The sequence below is a fragment of the Euprymna scolopes genome, chromosome 22 (assembly GCF_053919585.1).
Source record: "Euprymna scolopes isolate OS-2025 chromosome 22, ASM5391958v1, whole genome shotgun sequence".
NCBI lineage: Eukaryota > Metazoa > Mollusca > Cephalopoda > Sepiida > Sepiolidae > Euprymna > Euprymna scolopes.
This window is the reverse complement of record NC_136503.1, coordinates 5,160,029-5,182,259: the sequence shown is the minus strand read 5'-3', so window position 1 is coordinate 5,182,259 and position 22,231 is coordinate 5,160,029. Positions and strand designations below refer to the sequence as shown.

At 33.7% G+C, this 22,231-nt stretch overlaps 1 protein-coding gene across 50 annotated transcripts in view; it reads right to left on the bottom strand.

The window, feature by feature from the left end:
• LOC145243857 (oxidation resistance protein 1-like) overlaps nucleotides 1-22,231 on the bottom strand; it is an 886,868-nt gene that overhangs the window by 246,313 nt on the left and 618,324 nt on the right. For 27 of the 50 annotated variants that reach the window (XR_013862960.1, XR_013862964.1, XR_013862965.1 and 24 more), the window contains 3 exons: nucleotides 18,970-19,068; nucleotides 4,387-4,584; nucleotides 169-347 (listed from right to left, as the gene is read on the bottom strand). Coding sequence is in view for 37 of the 50 variants with exons in the window: in XM_080106914.1 (XP_079963040.1) it covers nucleotides 169-347; nucleotides 4,387-4,584; nucleotides 18,970-19,068 (476 nt within the window). In the remaining 13 variants the exon portion in view is untranslated. Of the gene's footprint in view, nucleotides 1-168; nucleotides 348-4,386; nucleotides 4,585-15,770; nucleotides 15,792-18,969; nucleotides 19,069-22,231 lie in introns of all 50 variants that reach the window. The other 23 variants (XR_013862953.1, XR_013862955.1, XR_013862954.1 and 20 more) reach the window with 1 other exon arrangement.

Here is a 22,231-nt window from a genome sequence, read left to right as displayed (position 1 = left end):
AATTCATTGTTATTCGATGCTTTTTATCTAATTTCTTGTAAAATCAGCGAAAAGACGCTAAAAGAAAATAACAGAAGTCATTGTTTTGAAGGGGTTAGGGTTAGGGTTCTTCATAGTGCTTTACATTCACCAAAAATTCAATGAAATTCACAACAAAACGTTACATACGCTTGCCCTTTTATTTTCATGGTTTTCAAGTCTCTGTAGATGGCAGCACTGATTATTGTTTCCATGGCAGCTACCATACCGTACTTCTCACTGCCGTGTTCAATTACAAGAGGATCGTGAACGCTTGGATCAAACATGATCGCATTCGGAGTCACAATCAGTGTACCATTCACAACTCCCTGAAATAAATACAAAAAAATATCAAAATTTACCCAAGGAAAAAAAAAAAAAAATGCAATAATACAAGTTGGTTTGTTTGTTTTACAGCATATTAACATCAAAGGATTTAACCTCAGAAGTACCTTAACATGCCTGCTGTTGTGGCTTAGTATGAGCATCTCCACACGTCAAAAATACCTACATTCAAAAATTGTGCTTATTATGCTCATTTATAAATAGCAAATATTTTTGACTATTTGGAACTCGATAGGTTAATAGCAAAACAGAGTTATAGATTGGCTTTTAAAAACATTTGTAAGTAGACGTAACCTTAATTTGATATATACTATTTTTTTGTTCACGATTCACCTGCCATCAAACGAGGGCAAAATTAAACACAAGGTCCGTTTGTAATGTTTTAATGGTAGCATAAAGTCGAAAAATGTATTCTTCCAGCTTGTTGCTGAGCTCAACACATAATGCAAATGTCTGCGGCCACATCTGTGATTATATATATATATATATATATATATATATATATCTCAGGGGAGATCACCACTGGTTACTTCCTATTCAAGAGAGATCATCCCTGGTTACCACATGGACAGACAACATACCTATACATGCCTCTCCCCCATGACCATAGAATGAATTGTCGTGGTCATCTTGACATGTAAGAAAAAATTTGTATGATTTTCCGTACATTTGTAGCGATAGATTTCTTGGGGCTCTCGTTTCCAACATGAAAGTTTCCTTAACGGAAGAGGACTGACCGGGTGTGTACATTTTCCTGTGGTATCATCAACTTCCATTTCTTCTTCATGCTTGCTGGTCGATTCAACGTTGATGTAATATTCGATCTTCATTGCTTCTTCAGAGAGTTGTTCCTGGGTGGGGGTTGGGGGCAGGGTTTGTAGATGAGTTCGAAGGCGTGGCGTGGGCCATCCACAACTGGGTATATCTTACGGAGAAACTAATGGTTGTGCAATATTAATCTATTTCTCTCATCTAATCGCACTTGATATTGTCAGTTCCCATGTGTCTCTATGATCCTCCCTGACTTTGTCCATCAACATGGGTAATTAACACTCTGGTTTTGGATTTGGACAAAATCTCCGGTTTGAAATTCCTAGGGTGAACGACAATGCTGGCTGTAGCCAATAATCTGTTGATTATTATATTGTACCTAATACATAGTAATTTCAAAAGTAAAAAAAATAATGACTTGGGCGCCATCAGCTAAAATCGAAACCCAAACATCTAACACTCCAGCCTCATTTGTTACCACCTGCACTAACCACACATGGAAATCAAAACTCAATATTAAACGACATTAACGTATAAATATATATTTGCGCAGATGTAGAGGAGCATTTTAAGTTGACTTCCATCCCCCAATTTTATCAATTTTAATCCCTTAGCAGCTATTTTACAAGCTAAAAAAACAAATCAAATTTATTCCACAGGTCTGAATTCCTTACATAGCCAATTTCAAGTCTGTAGACCAAAAATTGACCGAGTAGTTTGATAGAGGTCGTTCCGTGAGAATTCTTACGAGAATGAAACGTGGAATATTCTGTGTGGCTAAATTGCCATATATATTTCACTTACTACCTAGCTCTACCTATGTATCAAGCACTATTGAAGTAAATACTGAAAAATTTACGCATAAAATTACATCTTCATATATTAATTTATGTGATTAAATGAAATAATCATTATATATATATATATATATATATATATATAATCTGTACTTTCCTAGCGTTTTCAAGATTATTTAGTTTTGTTTACAATTAAAATATATCTTTAACTTAATTTATAATTAACAGAACAAGTCATTGATCTCTCATTCTATCTATGTATTTCTGTCACGCTATGTTTATTTAATCATCTAATATTTCTGTGATCATTTAGAATGTGATCATTTAGAGAAAGAGTGACTCTCTTTAATCAGCTTCGTCATCTAATTTACATACATATCAGTAAATTACATGGCAAGACACTTGGACATGGCTACAAAAAGGAAACTTAAAAAGAGAAACAGAATCCCTAATAACAGCCACACAAGATAACGCGATTAGAATCAATCACATCATCGACAAGACAAGAAAACAGTTGTTTGCACGGCAATTGAAAAGGCTAATATGTTTGTCAGTCGGTTTGCTTCAAACTCTACATTGGACCCAACAAACCATTCTCTCCCTGATTTTCCTTCGCGGACTGATACCACACTAGATGATCTAAAAATCAACAAGAAACAGACTCTGGAATTCCCTTCCAGGTTCCTGCTTCCCAACCATACTGACATGCAAAAGTTTAAGTGTAATGTGAACAGACATCTTGCTGCTCAACTTCCTACAAAATATACCTGCAACTCATGTCCCTGATAGTAACCCCCTATATCAAAATAGCACTATGTCTTGTTTGGAGTGAAAATGTAGTAAAAAAAAAAAAAAGAAAAATGCAAACTCTGTGGACAAAGAGACAAAATAATAAACCACATAATAAACAAATGCAGCAAACCAAAAAGAATATAAGAATGTACACAATCAAGTGAAGAAGACAGCACACTGGAAATTATGCAGACAACTGAATCTTGAACACCCAGACAAATGGTGCAAATGGACAAACCAGCAGCAGTACTTGAAAATGAAAGTCATAAAATCCCACGGAACATGGATATACAAACGGATAAACCCATCCAACCAAGGAGACCGAATATCGTACTAGTTAACAAGAAGGAAAAGCTCTGCCAGATTGTAGATTTTGCCGTTCCAGCAGACCACACAGTGAAGATCAAGGAGATGGAGAAGTGAAGCAAGTACACTGAACTGACCAAAGGGATCAAAGAGATACTGAAGATGAAGAAAGTCAAGATAACACCACCAATAGTAGTAAGGCTAGGAACAATACTGAAAGACTTTGAAAACTGCTGAAATATTAAGGAAAACTCTTGAATGTGGAGACCAACACACATGAGCTACAGGCACAAATTGGATACACAGAAACTGCTACAGATGTAAAATGCAAACGAGCATCACATGGAATGAAGAAAACTGAAACTGTATAATTCTAAGTTAATCTCCCTGCTTCCCTACCCACCTTTTTTTTGTGCATGCGTGTGACCAGAAATTGATGCTGCACCAAATAAGTGAAGCAGGTCAAGGAGGATGGAAAAATCGAAAGCACTAGCCAGACTATCCACTGGATGAGTGCAAAAAGAACTGGTAACTTGGGAAGACTTTTTGCTATTTAAATTTCAGTGAAGACCAATAGTTGCTGCCAATGAGAAATCAATGGTAAGTGGCTGTTATGATAACACAAATTCATTGGCAATAGTTATCAAAAGAGGTGGAGAATACTGAGAAGAGTTGTGGTCACTCCAGAGAAAACCACAAGTTGTTCTCAAAGAGAAATCTTCAATGATGACCTGAGTGACTACTCCTAGTGAGTAAATAATAATAAAGCTAATAAAGTTATAGAAGTAAAGAGACATTTTTAGTTATGCAAAAAGAAATGTCCTAACAGATGTGTTAGTTAATGAATTTTCAAATCAAATCAAGTTGAAGTGTTGTAATTGTTGTGACCCAATGGGTCATGGATACACATAGTACATATTACTTTATATCCTTTTATATATTCTCTACAACATTTCATCAAAAAAAAAAAAAAACATTTTGAAATTCGATTTGTTCCTCCGTAATAAATCAAAATTTCATGTATGCAGGGTCCACCCTCCATAAGTAGAAAATTTATTTTCACCATGACTAATGTTTGTGCAAAATTTTTAAAAAATCCAAGGCGTGGTTATTGAGAAAAGTATGAACAAGCGAATGGACAAACGGAAGTGAATTACTAGATCCAATCCTTCATTTGTCGGGAGACCAATAAGAGTTTAATGATTTTTTTTTTTTGTTCAGGTCTATGATTTTGTTGATATTTTACTTTTTTTTGGTTCAGGTCTATGATTTCGTTGATATTTTACTTTTTTTTTTGGTTCAGGTCTATGATTTTGTTGATATTTTACTTTTTTCCGAACATCTCAATAAAACCTACCTGACCATCAGTAATGTGCTTGGCGTCAAACTTAAGGAATCTGCTGACACATTCTTCATCAAGCTTACGGGCTTCTTCTTCTGTGATTCGCCGTGGAGGATCTACAATTTCTACAACCTCTTTTGGGGATGTCACAGAAGAGAGACGTTCGGCATGACCAGGCACCTTGGACGTTGCTTTGTCCGGGGCAGAGACATCCTGAAAAAAAATAAATAAATAAAATAAAAATAGGTTTAAAGAAAGTTTCTAGTTTTCATTTTTAACTTTCAACACAAAATTAAAAATAACTTCAAACAGTCTAAACCATAGACAATTAAAGTTATCATTCAATAGTAGATTTCAGTTGATACATTTTGAAGACTATTTAATGCTGAATAAAATCACTTTGTACAACTAATTGAAGACAAATTGCTATTTTACACATAGCTGTAGGAAAATTGCAGATTCATACTTTTTGCAAGAGTAAATAAAAAAGTAACAATCTGATGGTTAAAAGATTCCGATTATCATCAGATTATCTGATGTTGAGCTGCAGTGACGTGTCGAGAACTTTTTTAGGGCAGATTCTCAAGTGAAAAGAATGACAAAAATGTTGTAATGGTGGTGCACAAGCCTATAATACATTCCTATGAAAAGGACACTTTTAAAACAGGAATAAAGTGGTAGGTGTCTGGGCAACCCTAGCGCTCCCACCTCTTCTGCAAGTCCTTGTTCAACCTGGTTAGTATACTTATACTATTTACTATAAACAAATGCTCGATTCCTGTCTGTAAATTGGTAACAATTGTTGACCAGATATTGGGATTCCATGTATTGATATTGAAAGATTTACATTATTGGTGAAAATGTGTTTGAAAAATTAAAAACAAAAAATTGTTGCGAAAAGATTGCACAAAGAAACATCAAACATAAACAAATTCCTGATAAACCGCCCCCTTAAATAAAACACTTTATGAAATCTCCATTACTAATGATTACTACGATATTATCCCATTGATTACTGTACATGCAATACCCTTTATCCCCAAGTGGCTTCTGGGCCTTGATAAGTGGTGACTACCATGTAATAAAAAAAAAATAATTTCCACAACATTTACTGATTTGTTATCAGTTTGTTAGATTTTCATAATTTATTAACTTTTTTAAAATGCAAAACATAGGTTGAAATATATATATATATATATATATATATATATATATATATATATATATATATAATTAGATAACTAGCTCAGAGTGCCCAGCCTTGCTGGGCTGTAGAACACACTTAAATATATTTTGATTCATGCAGATTTCATATTTATTATTACAGAGTCAAACCACTTGAAGCTATGAATGAATTTGCGCATGCTTAAAAGTAGTAGAAATATGTTGGTAAATTGAAATGAACATATTGCATTTTTACTTGCCGACATATTTCTGCATGTGTTATTCATCCATCCAAACAAAGATTTTACTTGTTATAAACCATCCTTGGTGTGTGATTACTGTTTCCTGTTAATTTCAGTGTTATGTGACTTGTAGTTTAAGAGTTTATTGGTTAAATATTGATGGTAATGAATAATGCTGGAGAACTATATGTTTTGGTTTTGATTCTAGCTGATGGCCTCCAAGTCATATATATATATATAGGATTCAGTAAAGAGAGAAAATGAAGGTATAAGAACTATATAATAATATATATAGAGAGATTTATTCATTTGTTTAATAGGGATATATATCAATGGGGATATTTGGGTAAAAAGGAACTCTTTATACCATGATATTTCAAAGCCTAATGCTTCTCATCAGAGGACTAAAGAAGATGCTAGGTAACATAACGGGGATGCGACGTCTAGCAATAGTTTCATTAGGAGTGAAATAAATTGAGGTTGTCTGGGGGGAACTATATTGATCTCTGTGATAAAGGACGAGAGTAGTTTGCAATATATAATGTGAGTAGGTGTATAGCATGTCTGTCGTAGTGGGTTTAATGTATGTGGACAGTATGTGTGTTTAAACTCTCGGCGAGGATATAGGGTAAGTTGAAAGATGTTTCTTCTCTAACCATATATGTAGATGTGTTGTAACTATGGGGAGGTTTTTACATGAGATATGAAATTTATGCTAAGTTGGTATTTTTTAGCAGGGGCATCTGAGATTACAACAGTACTTAGAAGAGATATGTTATTAGGCATAATATTATGATAAGTGAGGAGATGAATTATACAGGGTGCAGTGTACTAAGATTTTAATTGAGCGAAATAGAGGATACAGTAAAGGGATAAATTATTAGGGGTTATGGGGTGGATAGTTGTTCAAATATAATAAGGGATACAGGAAGGAATCGCTTTTTATGCCAATATTTTCAAAAGTCATCCCCACTTTTCGATTGACTAGTCATAATTTAAACCTTTGCCACTTCCGGTTTGGTGATGGGCGCCACAGCAAAGATGTCACGTTTTTTCTTTCACATTCTTTTTCTTCTTCGCGGTACGGGTTCAAGCCTGTCTGCTTATTACCACTTTTTTTTTTTTTTTTTTTTTTTGCTCAACACACACCTCCAAACACCCAGGCAATGCAGGGTACCCAGACTAGTGTTAAATAAGTTGAAGTCCAGAAAATAACTTTAATTTGTTTGCTTGTTTTAATATTGCTCAATTTTTGCTGAAGATTTTTAGTTTAATTCTTTAGATTTTTCATGGGGAATTAGTCTAAAACTTATTTTCCTCTAGCCTGAAAATAAAAAAATGGATAAAACACAAAGCATCATGAAGAAGCTTATCTAATAATCAGACTGCGCAGAACATGACGTTGCTTTAAATCAAGCAGTCAAAAACTAAAAGGATTTCAACAAGACTCCATTTCATGAGGAAATCTATTTCTGATCAATTTTGTTAATTCGTTTTATATCTCAATGTAAACAATACTTTATGAATTATGTCTAATAAATTTTATTCTGAATAAGGGGCGATAATTTGTATTATTCAGAGATGAATGAATAAAAGCTCTAAAAAGCTGGCACCAATGAATTCCTCAGGAATACTTTTTTTATTGAGTCACGATTTATCAAAGCTATAGTCACTTGAAAATAAGTGTTATTTGGATGGAATGATTATTAGATAAAAGATTAAGAACACTATGGGAGTATTAAATTTGATCAGTACAATGAACAAAATTTGATTACTAATTAACCATATATGACAAATGCTGGTTGACATTGGATTCAAAGATGACAACTATGCTGTAATCTGCAGGGAAACAATCCCATGGTAGTTTGGTCTACAAACTGGGAGTCCTTGCAAAGAAGCTCTGTCTATGAAAATTATACCTGACACTAGATATGCGGGAGGAAAGTCATGCGGTTACGTACTTATAAACTACAGGAGTTTTGGAAATTATATTAAGTATCATTTTAAGTAAAATTTTTGCAAAAATTGACACATTTAGGTTAAGTTGTATCAAAATTATGTCTTCAAAAATGCTAAAAAAAAAATGCATGAAAGCAACAAAAAAAAAAAGTGAATTTGAGGTCGATACAATGATAAATGACTACCAAAAATCCAATTCAACAAGCACAAAAATAATTTCAGTTTTTTTGGGGGGAAAATTAGTATTTTATGAGATTTCCAGTTAAAAATACAAGGTTTTTGAAAGTTTTAGTGAATTGCTGTAATTTCAAATTGCCATATTTTTTTCATGCATAAAGATATTGACTTGATTATTGTGTTGAAAAATACTGGTAATTATATTTAGTTTTATATTTTAATGGATTTTACACTTGATTGACTTCATTTTTCAAACGACACCAGATAGTCTACTGTGTGTAAACTCCATATTTTTACTAGTTTTATTAATAGAATTTTAAATTATATAATTTTATTGATATAGTTTTATTAGTATAGTTTTATTAGTATAGTTTTATTAATATAGTTTGAAAATTATTTCAAATGAAACTATGTTTAAGTTTGTCTGAAGAATAGAATCTCTTTGTTAACAGCTGTTTTAAACACTGGAATGAAAGCAGCTTTCATTGATAAATTTACTTTAACGATCAAAACAAAGTTTTTAATTGCTTTCTCAACTGGACAGGATCTTTAATTTATAAAAATTAAAGAATTTTGAAAAAAAAAAAAATCAATAAAACAGTCATTATTAAATGCAGTTTTCTTTAAATAAACATGTCAATTTGTTCGTCATTCAGACTGAATCGCCAGTTGGTTGTGTATACATATATACAAACAATTATATACACATAGTTATAAGATAGTTACACTGTTCTGGAGGTTGAAGGTTCAATCCTCAGTATGGGCAACACTCAAAAATACAATTGCAAATCACTTAGGACTTCTACTTGGTCATGGCTGCCAGAATGAGAGCATGCTAACCCTGTGGATTAAATAAAGAGTTCCGTTCAAAATTGTGTGCAGATTCCCAAGTTTGACAAGAGACACCTGAAGAAGGTTAGCGGTTACATTGACCAAAATGTTGTGAAAATAATATTCAAGATGAGAACATCATTCCAAATAATCCAAATAACATGAATACAATTATATGTTTAACAGAACAGTATTAGATAAGGTTAACAGTAGAAATATTCAGACAATTTTATTTTTTTTAATTTATTGATATTTTCAATAAAATTGAGAAAATAATGACGACTTAGGAAATTGTGCCATGTTTTAGTTACAGACATGGCAAATCTTCAATCTAAGAGAAGTACACTGGAGTCATAGAAACACTTCCTGGAAATTTGCCTTGGAATAACTTACCTGTTCCCTTTGTTCCAAGGCTATCCCATCTGAAGAGGAGGAGGAGGAGGAGGAGCTCTGCTTTTTCTTCTCATGCAAGTATCGGATACATTTCACACAAGGGAAACAAATCAAACAGTCCAACACTTCGAAGAGTTCATACTTAAATGATGATCCCTTTGTTTTGCTGGGCGCGGATTCCTTTTTGTCTTTCTTTTTCATTTTTAATTTCATTTTGCTTCTTTTTTTTTTTTTTTTTTTTTTTTTTTTAATGTTTCAAACTTGAAAAAATAAGATGGTATATTTTGGGATAAAAATTGTTCAATACTTTGTTTTTTTATCGCCAACAGATTGTTTTTTGTTTTTTCCCCCGATGAATTAATTTTTTCTATTTAGTTTTATTTTTAAGAATCCAATAAATTTTAATTTAATTTGCAATCCACAATTAAATAACTAGCTATTCAACAAACTTATTGCAGTGTAGGGATTTTATGCTGAAAAAATGATAAAAGATCACTTGATAGCACACTTTAAATAAACAATACAAATCATTGAATTAAAAAAAAAAAAAAATTCACATTCTACAAGATTCAAGATTTTTTAATCAATAATTAACGAATATTTTAATCAATAGGTTTAACAAATATTTTTTTAATTTGATATTTTTACATTTGGGTTGATTTATTCTTTAATTTTCATTATTTCTTAGAATTTTTACCATTATCATAATTCCATATCTTTGTTCTACTCTTCATGAGAATGTAAAAATAAAATTCCAGAATAAACCAATGTGCAACATTTATTTATATAAATTACTCAATCCTTCATTAAAATATGCAACTGTCTGTAATTAGATATTTATCATGTATTGCCTCCCATACTTAAGATTTAAGAAATTTTTAGTTAAAAGCAAGGTGGTGGTGATGGTGGAGGAGGATGGTAACTAAACTAGAAAACAATGGAATATTGTTAAAGACTTTTAATTACTGGTTGCTTGTGTGAAAGGATTTTAGGATGCTACAGCATTTGTTTCCTTATCTGTGACCATGAGAAGGCCCCACATGACCACCTGTCTGTTAACTGCATCTTACCTTACATAACTATTTAAGAATCTTCAACCAATCAGAGATTTCTATTTCTTAGTACATTCTCCCATTTCACATCATCTCAAATTATTTAATTCTACGTTTAAAATACAAAAAAAAAAAAAAAAAATACATCAGTCAAATGGGGGGGGGGAACAAACAAAATCAATAAAAAATATCAATAACATTTGCATACAGAAGGACTATAAAAACCGATTTCCAGAATTTCATGCAACAAGAAAGGTAGAAAAATACTTAAGAAATTTTATTGTCTGTCATCTACAAATTATAGCACTCAATATGGCAGAATCACGTTGTCGCAGTAGTTCTCATAAGATCACTGAAGTTAAGAAATGTTGAGCCTGGCTAGTAGCAGATGGGTGACCATTTGGGAATTCCAGGTGCTGTATGTGCTCTCCAATTATCCCGTTGTCCTGAACCTCCACTTGCCACTGGTATTTAACAATGTCGACTCAGGAAAGGTGTGGTTGGAGATTATGCAACTCTTGCCACAAGAATTCAATGCACAGGCACCCTTACAGTGGGTATTCATAGTCTGTGAAGATTGAAGGAAGCTACCATAAGAGTCAATGTATTTTTTGGTTTTCTATTAGAAACCTGGTGCTATATTGATCCACCACTGCCTTAACTATTCCTTTATTTGACACACATGGATCCCAAGTTATCTTTATACTTATAGGGGAGGCCGATCTCAAAGACATAAAAGAGTAAAAGTCGTCAGGACATGAAATGAGACTAACCATGTGAACACTGGCTCTGGAATGACACAATGCATATATCACTAAGCCAGATAGAGGCTGACAGTATGGAAGATATAATTTTGCTAGTGAGATGGAGGTTTATTGAAATAAATAAAAGCAAAAGAGTTTCCTCTGAAAGGAGAGTTGGCTTTTGTGCTTAGTTTAGATTGGTATATTATAATATGCACAAAACAGTGTTGTTTCAGAATTGCGATTCAAAAAACTCCTTTTTGGTTCTTATCCTTTGTGATAATACCAAGCATCCATTGTCTGCACGGTGAACATTATCAAAAAAATCTATAACTTTCTAGGTTGAAAGATTGTCTTCACAGTCAGTTGTCTTTCTGTTGTATTGATCCTTTATTGCATTACGTTTACATCTCTTCTGATTACCTTTACATGTGTCTACGACTACCTTGATTGCATATTGATCATCAGATGAATTTCATGCTTTCAATTTTAATATCCATTCAATTCTTCAGCCACAACATTTACCGACAATAGATTTGATTGAATATCTTAACTCCAATGTTAAATTTTGCTAATTAATATTACTTCAATCATTCGTTAAATGTTTCAGTCATTAAATATATCGCTTCTACTATACTTTTAGTCAATTTTTATCTCTAAACTTTTCGTCTTGATTGAATGATGGTCAAAGTTTTTTTTTTTCAATGTAAGCAACATGCCTCTTACAGTCGTCCTAAAATACCTAGCTCCTATTTTAAATGCAGTAAATTTCTACAGTTATCTAAATTTCTTATAATCCAATATAGCAGAAAAATAGTCTTAGAAATGAAAAACTCAAAGTTTGGTACATCCAGAGTAATTTTTGAATTCAGATTGTGTTAATAAATTTTTGTTATCATCAATAGTTGATAGTTTGGTTCATAATCATATTGCCATATGTGTAATGGTAATAGATAGATTGAACTAATTGGTATAGAATGGTTTTGTTGGTTGCCAATTTTAATTGATCTGTGGTGAAAGTTATCTTTATAGAAGATTGATGTGTGAAAATGAAAAACAGATTGTTACTGGATTGTGAGCGGTAAAAGGATTATTGCATGAGATAAGGTAAAAGATTTCAACAATGGTAATTTTGAGGAGAATGAAGTTCAGTTACCCTTTACTCAAGATTTTGAAAGAGCCAACAATAGAACTATTACAATAGAAGTATTACAATAGAAGTATTACAATAGCAGTATTACAATAGCAGTATTACAATAGAAGTATTACAATAGAAGTATTACAATAGAAGTATTACAATAGAAGTATTACAGTAGCAGTATTACAATAGAAGTATTACAATAGAAGTATTACAATAGAAGTATTACAATAGAAGTATTACAATAGAAGTATTACAATAGAAGTATTACAATAGCAGTATTACAATAGAAGTATTACAATAGAAGTATTACAATAGCAGTATTACAATAGAAGTATTACAATAGAAGTATTACAGTAGCAGTATTACAATAGAAGTATTACAATAGCAGTATTACAATAGAAGTATTACAATAGAAGTATTACAATAGCAGTATTACAATAGAAGTATTACAATAGAAGTATTACAATAGCAGTATTACAATAGAAGTATTACAATAGCAGTATTACAATAGAAGTATTACAATAGAAGTATTACAATAGAAGTATTACAATAGAAGTATTACAATAGAAGTATTACAATAGCAGTATTACAATAGAAGTATTACAATAGAAGTATTACAATAGCAGTATTACAATAGCAGTATTACAATAGAAGTATTACAATAGAAGTATTACAATAGCAGTATTACAATAGAAGTATTACAATAGAAGTATTACAGTAGCAGTATTACAATAGCAGTATTACAATAGAAGTATTACAATAGAAGTATTACAATAGAAGTATTACAATAGCAGTATTACAATAGCAGTATTACAATAGAAGTATTACAATAGAAGTATTACAATAGCAGTATTACAATAGAAGTATTACAATAGAAGTATTACAATAGAAGTATTACAATAGCAGTAGAGATAAAAAAAAAAAACTTAGCCAAATAATTTATCTTAATAATTCTACTTCAGATGTTATGTCATTAAATTTCCCCTCAACACAACAAGATTTTTACTTTCTCACTGAAATCAATGTTTTCTGCAATTTTGCTTTCAACTTGTTCTCATGATCCTTCTACTTATTTAATAAAACTCCAGTATGAATGACCCTATTCATACCTTAGCAGAGAAGTGTGTGTGTGTGGGGGGGGTAGAGGTACATGAGGTATGAGAGGTACAAAGGGTAGAAAAAGAGAGAGATACAGAGGTTAAAGAAGTACAGAGATACAAAGAATAGAGAAAGAGAGAGAGACACACACAGAGAAAGAGGGGGGGGAGAGATACAAAGGGTAGAGATAGACACACACAGAAGGTAGAGATAGAGAAGTACAGAGGACAGAGAGAGAGAGACGTACAGAGGGTAGAGAGAGAGAGAGACGTACAGAGAGTAGAGAGAGAGAGAGACGTACAGAGGGTAGAGAGAGAGAGACGTACAGAGGGTAGAGAGAGAGAGAGAGAGAGAGACGTACAGATGGTAGAGAGAGAGAGACGTACAGAGGGTAGAGGGAGAGAGACGTACAGAGGGTAGAGGGAGAGAAAGAGAGACGTACAGAGGGTAGAGGGAGAGAGAGAGACGTACAGAGGGTAGAGGGAGAGAGAGAGACGTACAGAGGGTAGAGGGAGAGAGAGAGACGTACAGAGGGTAGAGGGAGAGAGAGAGACGTACAGAGGGTAGAGGGAGAGAGAGACGTACAGAGGGTAGAGGGAGATAGAGAGACGTACAGAGGGTAGAGGGAGATAGAGAGACGTACAGAGGGTAGAGAGAGAGAGACGTACAGAGGGTAGAGAGAGAGAGAGACGTACAGAGGGTAGAGAGAGAGAGAGAAAGAGACGTACAGAGGGTAGAGAGAGAGAGAGACGTACAGAGGGTAGAGAGAGAGAGAGAGAGAGACGTACAGAGGGTAGAAAGAGAGAGAGAGAGAGAGAGACGTACAGAGGGTAGAGGGAGAGAGACGTACAGAGGGTAGAGGGAGAGAGACGTACAGAGGGTAGAGGGAGAGAGAGAGAGAGACGTACAGAGGGTAGAGGGAGAGAGAGAGAGAGACGTACAGAGGGTAGAGGGAGAGAGAGAGAGAGACGTACAGAGGGTAGAGGGAGAGAGAGAGAGAGACGTACAGAGGGTAGAGGGAGAGAGACGTACAGAGGGTAGAGGGAGAGAGACGTACAGTGGGTAGAGGGAGAGAGAGAGAGACGTACAGAGGGTAGAGGGAGAGAGAGAGAGACGTACAGAGGGTAGAGGGAGATAGAGAGACGTACAGAGGGTAGAGGGAGAGAGACGTACAGAGGGTAGAGAGAGAGAGAGAGAGAGAGAGAGACATACAGAGGGTAGAGAGAGAGACATACAGAGGGTAGAGAGAGAGACATACAGAGGGTAGAGAGAGAGAGACATACAGAGGGTAGAGAGAGAGACATACAGAGGGTAGAGAGAGAGAGACATACAGAGGGTAGAGAGAGAGAGACGTATAGAGGGTAGTGAGAGAGAGAGACGTACAGAGGGTAGAGAGAGAGAGACGTACAGAGGGTAGAGAGAGAGAGACGTACAGAGGGTAGAGAGAGAGAGACGTACAGAGGGTAGAGAGAGAGAGACGTACAGAGGGTAGAGAGAGAGAGACATACAGAGGGTAGAGAGAGAGAGACGTACAGAGGGTAGAGAGAGAGAGAGAGAGACGTACAGAGGGTAGAGAGAGAGAGACGTACAGAGGGTAGAGAGAGAGAGACGTACAGAGGGTAGAGAGAGAGACGTACAGAGGGTAGAGAGAGAGAGACGTACAGAGAGTAGAGAGAGAGAGACGTACAGAGAGTAGAGAGAGAGAGAGACATACAGAGGGTAGAGAGAGAGAGAGAGAGAGAGACGTACAGAGGGTAGAGAGAGAGAGAGAGACGTACAGAGGGTAGAGAGAGAGAGAGAGACGTACAGAGGGTAGAGAGAGAGAGACGTACAGAGGGTAGAGAGAGAGAGAGGAGAGAGAGAGAGAGAGAGAGAGAGAGAGAGAGAGAGAGAGAGAGAGAGAGAGAGAGAGGGAGGGATACTATAAACAATATATATCTAAAATTTATATATAATCACTAGCCAGTGTCTGGTCAATGCAGATCACAATGGATGGTCTAGGCACCTCAGTTTGTGCTTGTTGTAGCTACAGATTGATAAACCGGCATATTGTCGGCAAGATCACTAGAACCAGGTTTTAGATACAGCATCTGATATTCCAAAGATACTGACCAAGCTCAATGTCACTTGACTTTGATGACTGCCCAAGAACCAGTGTGTTAACATGATTGCTAGAAATAATATATCAATTAAGATTTCTCATGTTATAATTGAATGACAATGTTTGCATTATTGACTCTGCTATTGAACCTTCGTTGTAATATCTAAATTGCCACAGGCGCAGGCAATGCATACTACAACATTCACATTGAATTTTTCAGAAATAGTTGATGGTTGAAGATTCATGATAAAAGCAAGTTTTCTAATTTAGATAAGTTTGTAAGATTTTATAAAGAAAAATAAGTTTTAGTTTAAAAGAATAAGAATTTGAAAAAAAAAATTTCATGGAATTGAAGTGTAGAAGAATTTTTTTTTTCGTAACAGCACAAAAGTTTTTTTTTGGTATGAAAGATTTAAGAAAGGATTCTTCAGAGTTTGAACAGAGAATTTTAACATAGCCGAAAAGAGTTGATTTACTTCCACCAAAGGAGAGGCCTACCTTCAAAATTAAAACTTTAGGCTGTAAAAAAAAAAAATAGAAGAGGAAAAAAAGTGGCTATGATAGACAAAAAATAATGCTAACAGAATTCATTTTTTTAGAACAAATGTACGTGTGTGTCCATGTTCAAAATTTTTTTTTTAAACCAATATTATTTGAATCTCAAGTGTACATAAAAATAGGTGTTCTTATTCTAAACATGATGACATTCATTTTCATTTATCTCTACATATTTTTTTTTAGACACGCCCTAATTTGGTTGCTTTTGATAGTGTGGAAACTTCTCATAGTTATGACTGCCTATAAGTTCATCCAAACAATGAGTGGAAATATGTGTTATGGTCTAATCTATGGATAAAATCAACAGTCTTCCCAGGTATGGCATGAAGCTTCATCTAGTAGTGAAGCCCTGATTTTTAAGCTTTAGAGAATGTGAAGTTATCGCTTAGTTGATATTACTTCTAGGTTATAACTAACCTGAAATAGTAATAACTGCCAGGATTTCATCCATGGATTAAATAGAATCTGTTTGGTCTACATATGCATTCATTTGAGCTTAAAACAAGCACCAAGAATAAATATCTGGAAAAATTAAGAATTTGAAACAACGAATAATATGGATTTCGTCCTGCAAGGTCAATTGTTGATGTGTTGACTGTAATATCAAACAGGATTAGTGAATATATTGATATAGGCTTCATCTGCAGACAAATAACTCTTGACATATCCAAGGACTTAGAAAGGATTTGGTATAAAGGTTGGCTTCACAAGCTGACTATGGAATATTCGGAAATGTTTTTTCAACCATCAAATCCTTTCTTTCTGATAGATTAACAAAACTAGTCATTAATGGGCACAAGTCTGAAACACATAGTATAAACGCTAGTGTGCCTCAGGAATCCATTCTCAGCTCAACCCTCTTCCTGATCTTTATCAATGATCTCCCAAATGACATTCTAAGTTTATTCATTGACATTTATGCAGATAACACAACCATCTATGGTAACACTTTGAAGAGCATTAATGATCAAGACCTGTTTCTCTCTTTCTCAACCACATATTGCAATAGGGAAAGCTATGGCTTGTTACTTGCAACACATCTAAAACCAAGCTTCTCCCTTTTCACCACCAATGCTAAGATCCTCACTTTACCCAACTGAGATGAATGGCTCTTTCTTTGAAGAAACCTTCGGTTTTGATAAGCTTCTAGGACTGACTTTAACTCAAGACATCAAATGAAAGATTTACATCAAATCTATTGCAAAGGTTACGAGAGAAATAATTAGATCATTCTACTGCTCCAGAAGATATCTCACTCCTGACACAATTCTTTATCTATATAAGAGTCAAATATGCCCCAAGATGAAATACTGCTGCCACATGTGGGGAAGGTGCTGCTCAGAGCATCCTTTCCTACCTTCACTGAGTACAAAACTGTTCTAGCCCTGTTAAGGGTTGCAAAAAACAAAAAAAAAACAAAAACACCAAAATAAAGTAACATGGATTGAGATTGTCGGACTGACTTCCTCATCTTGGTTGTTATTGTCACAACGTTTTGCCCTCCGGCCTTCGTCAGATGTTTTGTATCGAACTGGGGAACCGTTTGTTAGGAGTCTCAAACCCAACCCTTTATTATTATTACGGGGGTACCGTGTTCGGACTCCAGCCAGTCCCTCCTCTTGTCGATATAGGTCAGTACCCATTCGACAAGAGGAGGGACTAGCTATGGGCTCGCCATTATCACCAGTGATGGCGAACATATACATGGAATACTTCGAAGACATGGCCTTAGGTTCAGCTCCCTTAAAGCCCACCATGTGGCTAAGATACGTTGATGACACCTTCATACTCTGGCCCCATCAGGAAGACATCCAGGCTCTCCTAGACCATGTGAACTCAATAAGACCATTGATACAGTTCACAATGGAGAAAGAAAAAGATAACCAACTGGCCTTCCTTGATATACTCATATCACGCACAGAGCATGGGTTTAAGACATCTGTATATCGCAAGCCTACCTTCACCGGACAATACCTAAACTTCAACTCCCATCACCCATACAGTATCAAACATGGAATCGCACGCTGCTTACAACATCGAGCAGAGACAATAAGTAGCGACACCATTACATACCACCAAGAAATGGTCAGGTTGTAGCCAACAAATAACCTGGGTTGGTCCACCGGATATCGACTGACTCCTTACGGCTTAGTTTTCCAATATTTATTTATTGAGATTTGAATAGTTTATTAATAAGTACCATAGGTTAGTTCCGCCCCCCCCCTCCCAAGCTGATAACTCCGGACGATGTATTAGTACTTTTTCCTCCTTGGGTGAACCATGAACGACTGATTTTCCTTTTCCTGCCCGGACGTTGTGGTTCTGGTGTGATTTAGGGAGGTTCAATATCAAATGTGCTGTAGACGGTTTCAATAGTCTCTACTTCTTGGGGGGATACATTATTTAGGACAAAACTTTCTTTTGACCTGCAAGAAAAACGTTTTATTGCCATGTTCTTGTGTATTACTAGCAAGAATTTAATAAAAGAATTGATTACTCATGTGGGTAGACTCCGCCACAAGTAATTAAGGATAAAAAAACTGTAACTTTCTCACTTTTTAAATCAGATGCTAAACTGACTCTGACTAGCTCTCTACATTTGAGAAAGTCCGTAGAGGGTTGAAATAAATTTATGAGATTGGGTTAAGTTTTATGTTTATTTCTTTAAACTCTTATGTGTGCTTTGCTTTACAATTAGCTTTTACACTTGAGATTTCTTACAGAAATTGCTTTATCCTTTTTGGATTGATTCTCTCGCTCTCTCTATATACATATATATATATATATATATATACATATATATAAAGTATATTTCCTCCTGTTTTGTTCTTTAATTAAATTCAATATAACTTTGATTTTAAATACCTAGAAATTACAAACATTTATTTTGTTGTTAAGAATAACAATATCATTGAGAATATTAAATTAAGTAAAATCAAACATTTTGAAACTGACCTCCAGTTCAGCATTTCAGTTACACCATCAGTTTAGTAATAAGCATCGAATGTTATAGGTCTGACATGTTGCATATATTAAAAGGGTCCAAGATTATTTAAGTACCATCAATCCAACTCGAGATGGGTATTTCAGCTCATACCCTCAAACAAAAGGAGTTGAAGAAGTGAGAATAAAAAGTTACCTTTGGTGTATCTTCTTCACAAATTTTTTGAGTGATTGGGCTAGAAGGTTCTGAATGATTGTGAACAGCATCATAGTCTGGGCCTGGAACATATAGCACCTAAACAGAAAAAAAAAAAAATAGAGTTGTAGACTTGATACCGTTTTCAGATTATCATTATCAATATAATTATTTTCATTATAATTATTATTTTTATTATAATTATCATTTTGCAAATAATAGTTCATGTAAACATTTGTTTCATTCTAATCATATTCTTAAAAATGATTTCCCTACATTCAACTGACTGAACCTTTATACTTTTTATTTTTAAAAATTATCTAATATATAAAGTTATCTTGTCAGATTTTTAAAGTCAGATCCAAGTAGCGATATATCTGACATGGGTATTTGATTTGAACTAGCCTATTTCTCTACTTTTTCTTTCATTATATTAGTGGTACAAAGATAATTTATTTTGATTGATTTTTTAAAAATAAAAATACATATTCTGACCTATTATTTCCAATAGTAAAGATAAAAAAATCAGACATTACAATTTGGATGCATTTCTTAGAAATACATAAAAAAACTGCAGATGTCTGCCAAAATTTGTTCATTTGCAAGTAGTACGAAAACATATTTTTTTTTAACTAATCAATGTGACCAATCAATAGAATTTACTTTTTATTCTGAGATTATTATTATTTATTACTATGCTTATTGCAATATAAATGACATTTCATTAAAGAAAAAAAGACATTAAGAAATTCAGTTTTAATTCAATTTACATTCGATTTTCGTTTTTCTAAACATAAACTATGAAGCGATGTAGACACAAATAAACAGTGATAAACCAACAAGCTCTACTGAAAACATAGCCTCCTTGGCAGTTGGATAGACTTTTTCCAACAAGATCACTTTGTCTCAAATACTGACCAAGGACGACAAGACTGCTTCTATTATGAGTGCAAGCCATTCACTGTTCCAGCGATGGACCCCGTAAAGATGAAGCCCAGAATTAGTTCAGCATCATTCTTCACCATCCAGAGCTAGATTTTGAGTTGGCAACCACAATGTTTTTCCAGCCTGGTGGTGGGTCGATGACTTCACAGATGAAGACACATGAGTATTGATGAAGGATGTGGCTGAACCAATAAAGGTGTCTGGTAAGATTTTTGGAGGGAATCAATTGGTGCAGCTTAGATAAGTAGATCCCGCAGACAAACCTTGTTCTAATATTCAGAAAATTTAGGTTAACAACTGGTGAAGCTACCAAAAAGTAACCCTTTTAAATGAAGATGGGTATAAACAATATTTTCAAAATTAATTTCTTAATTTTACTTAAAAACAAAATGTAAACATATATAAAATTATTTTGGAAAATAATTTCTTAATTTTAAATAAAAATTGATTGTAAAGAATTTAAAAAAAATAATTATTGAAAAATATTGCAGTGTTTACATAGCTGGTTCTTTGGGATAATAAACCCCCTTCCAAAAAAAGACAACAAACAAAAAAAGCTTTAGTGTTTTACTATTTTAAGGCACTTTTTTTAAAAGTTTGCAACACAAGTAGTGGCTGGTTATTAACTTAGAACAACAAGGGTGCATGGCGTAAATTCTTCAGGGTTTAAATGTATTGTAATGCTTTTATTGGGGTTGAAAAACATTTTTCAGCCACCATATTACTTCCTATTTACTTGCCTCCCCATGAGGGCAGAGTTAGACACAAAGTCGGTTTTTAATGTAAAGAAGCATTTATTACTAAAAAACAAAATGGTGAAATATAAAAGCAAGTTTAAAAAAAAAAAAAAATTCAAAGAATTAAAGAAACACAAAATTCAAAGAAATTTCAAACATTTATTGATATAAACATAATGAAAGAGTGAAAATAAATAAAATAAATAATTGTAACCAAAGGCAAGAGAAGTCAATGTAAAAAGGGTCAATAATGGTAGAAGCACCCGTGTCGCATTAGGGCAGGTAGATTTTGGAACCCCGGTGAGGCAATGGTGATGATAGTTGGGGTTTGACATAGAAAAGACCTCCATGAAATATTTATTTCAAAATCGTTATCTTTGTTGAGGAAATGACTTTAAAAGTTGAAAAATTGAAGCTATTAAAAGTTTTTCGGTGAATTGTCAAGAACGTCCTGTCATCAAAACAATCCGTACCATTAAGAAAAAGGGGTTTGTATTACTGTACACATAGATTCGAAAAAGTTGTCAAAAAACAAATATATAACAAATAAATGTTATCAAAGGCAAGATAAGTTACTTTTCTTCCAAACTGGATATATTTTTTGTGTTTTTATTCAATGTAACATATTCAATCAGCTCGAAAAACATACAGTGTTTACCGATGTATTCAAAAATTCAAGATGGCGTCTCACATCCTCTTTAACACCGTAAGTTTGGGAAAAGATGTTATAAATAAAAAACTATACAAAATACTATTAAAAACCCGCCGAATATATGTCAACCTATGTCACGGTAACATATATTGAGCGAGTTTTTAACAGTATTTTATCCGGTTTTTTATTTATAACATCTTTTCCCAAACTTACCGTGTTAAAGAGAGAATCAGACGCCATCTTGAATGTTCCAATACATCGGTAAACACTGTATGGTTTTCGAGCTGAATAAACATGTTACATTGAATAAAAGCACGAAAAATATATCCAGTTTGGTAGAAAAGTAACTTATTTTGCCTTTGATAACATTTATTTGTTATATATTTGTTTTTTGACAATTTTTTCGAATCTATGTGTACAGTAATACAAACCCTTAACTAAAGGAAAAATGATATTTTTTTAAATAATAGTGACCAAAGTTCGCTTTTTATTTCAGGAACTTTTTGGGGATGGAAACATTTTAGATTTCACCGTCGCAAAACACGCTCGTTATTGATACTGAAAATTAACGTTTGTTTATTATTTAATTTGAAAACATTACGATTTAGGCTCAATTATTTCGCAAGGAAAAACAAAAAAGACTTGTTTAAAATATATATTATTATATTTCAAATTGAAACCTATTTGTTTTATCTTTTTTAATTTGTTTTTCTATTAGGTTAGTGCAAAAATAATGGCATTTTTTTGACGTTCAAACGAATGTCAAAAACATTATTTTTGCACCAACCTAATATTACACATCAAATTCTATTTGAAATTTTTATTAAAATATGGTAATACTCCAGTTTTATATTAAAAAAAAAATAGTTCATACAATTTTATTCTACACATTCTTTACGAAACATAACCACGTAAATTTTCAAGTTTT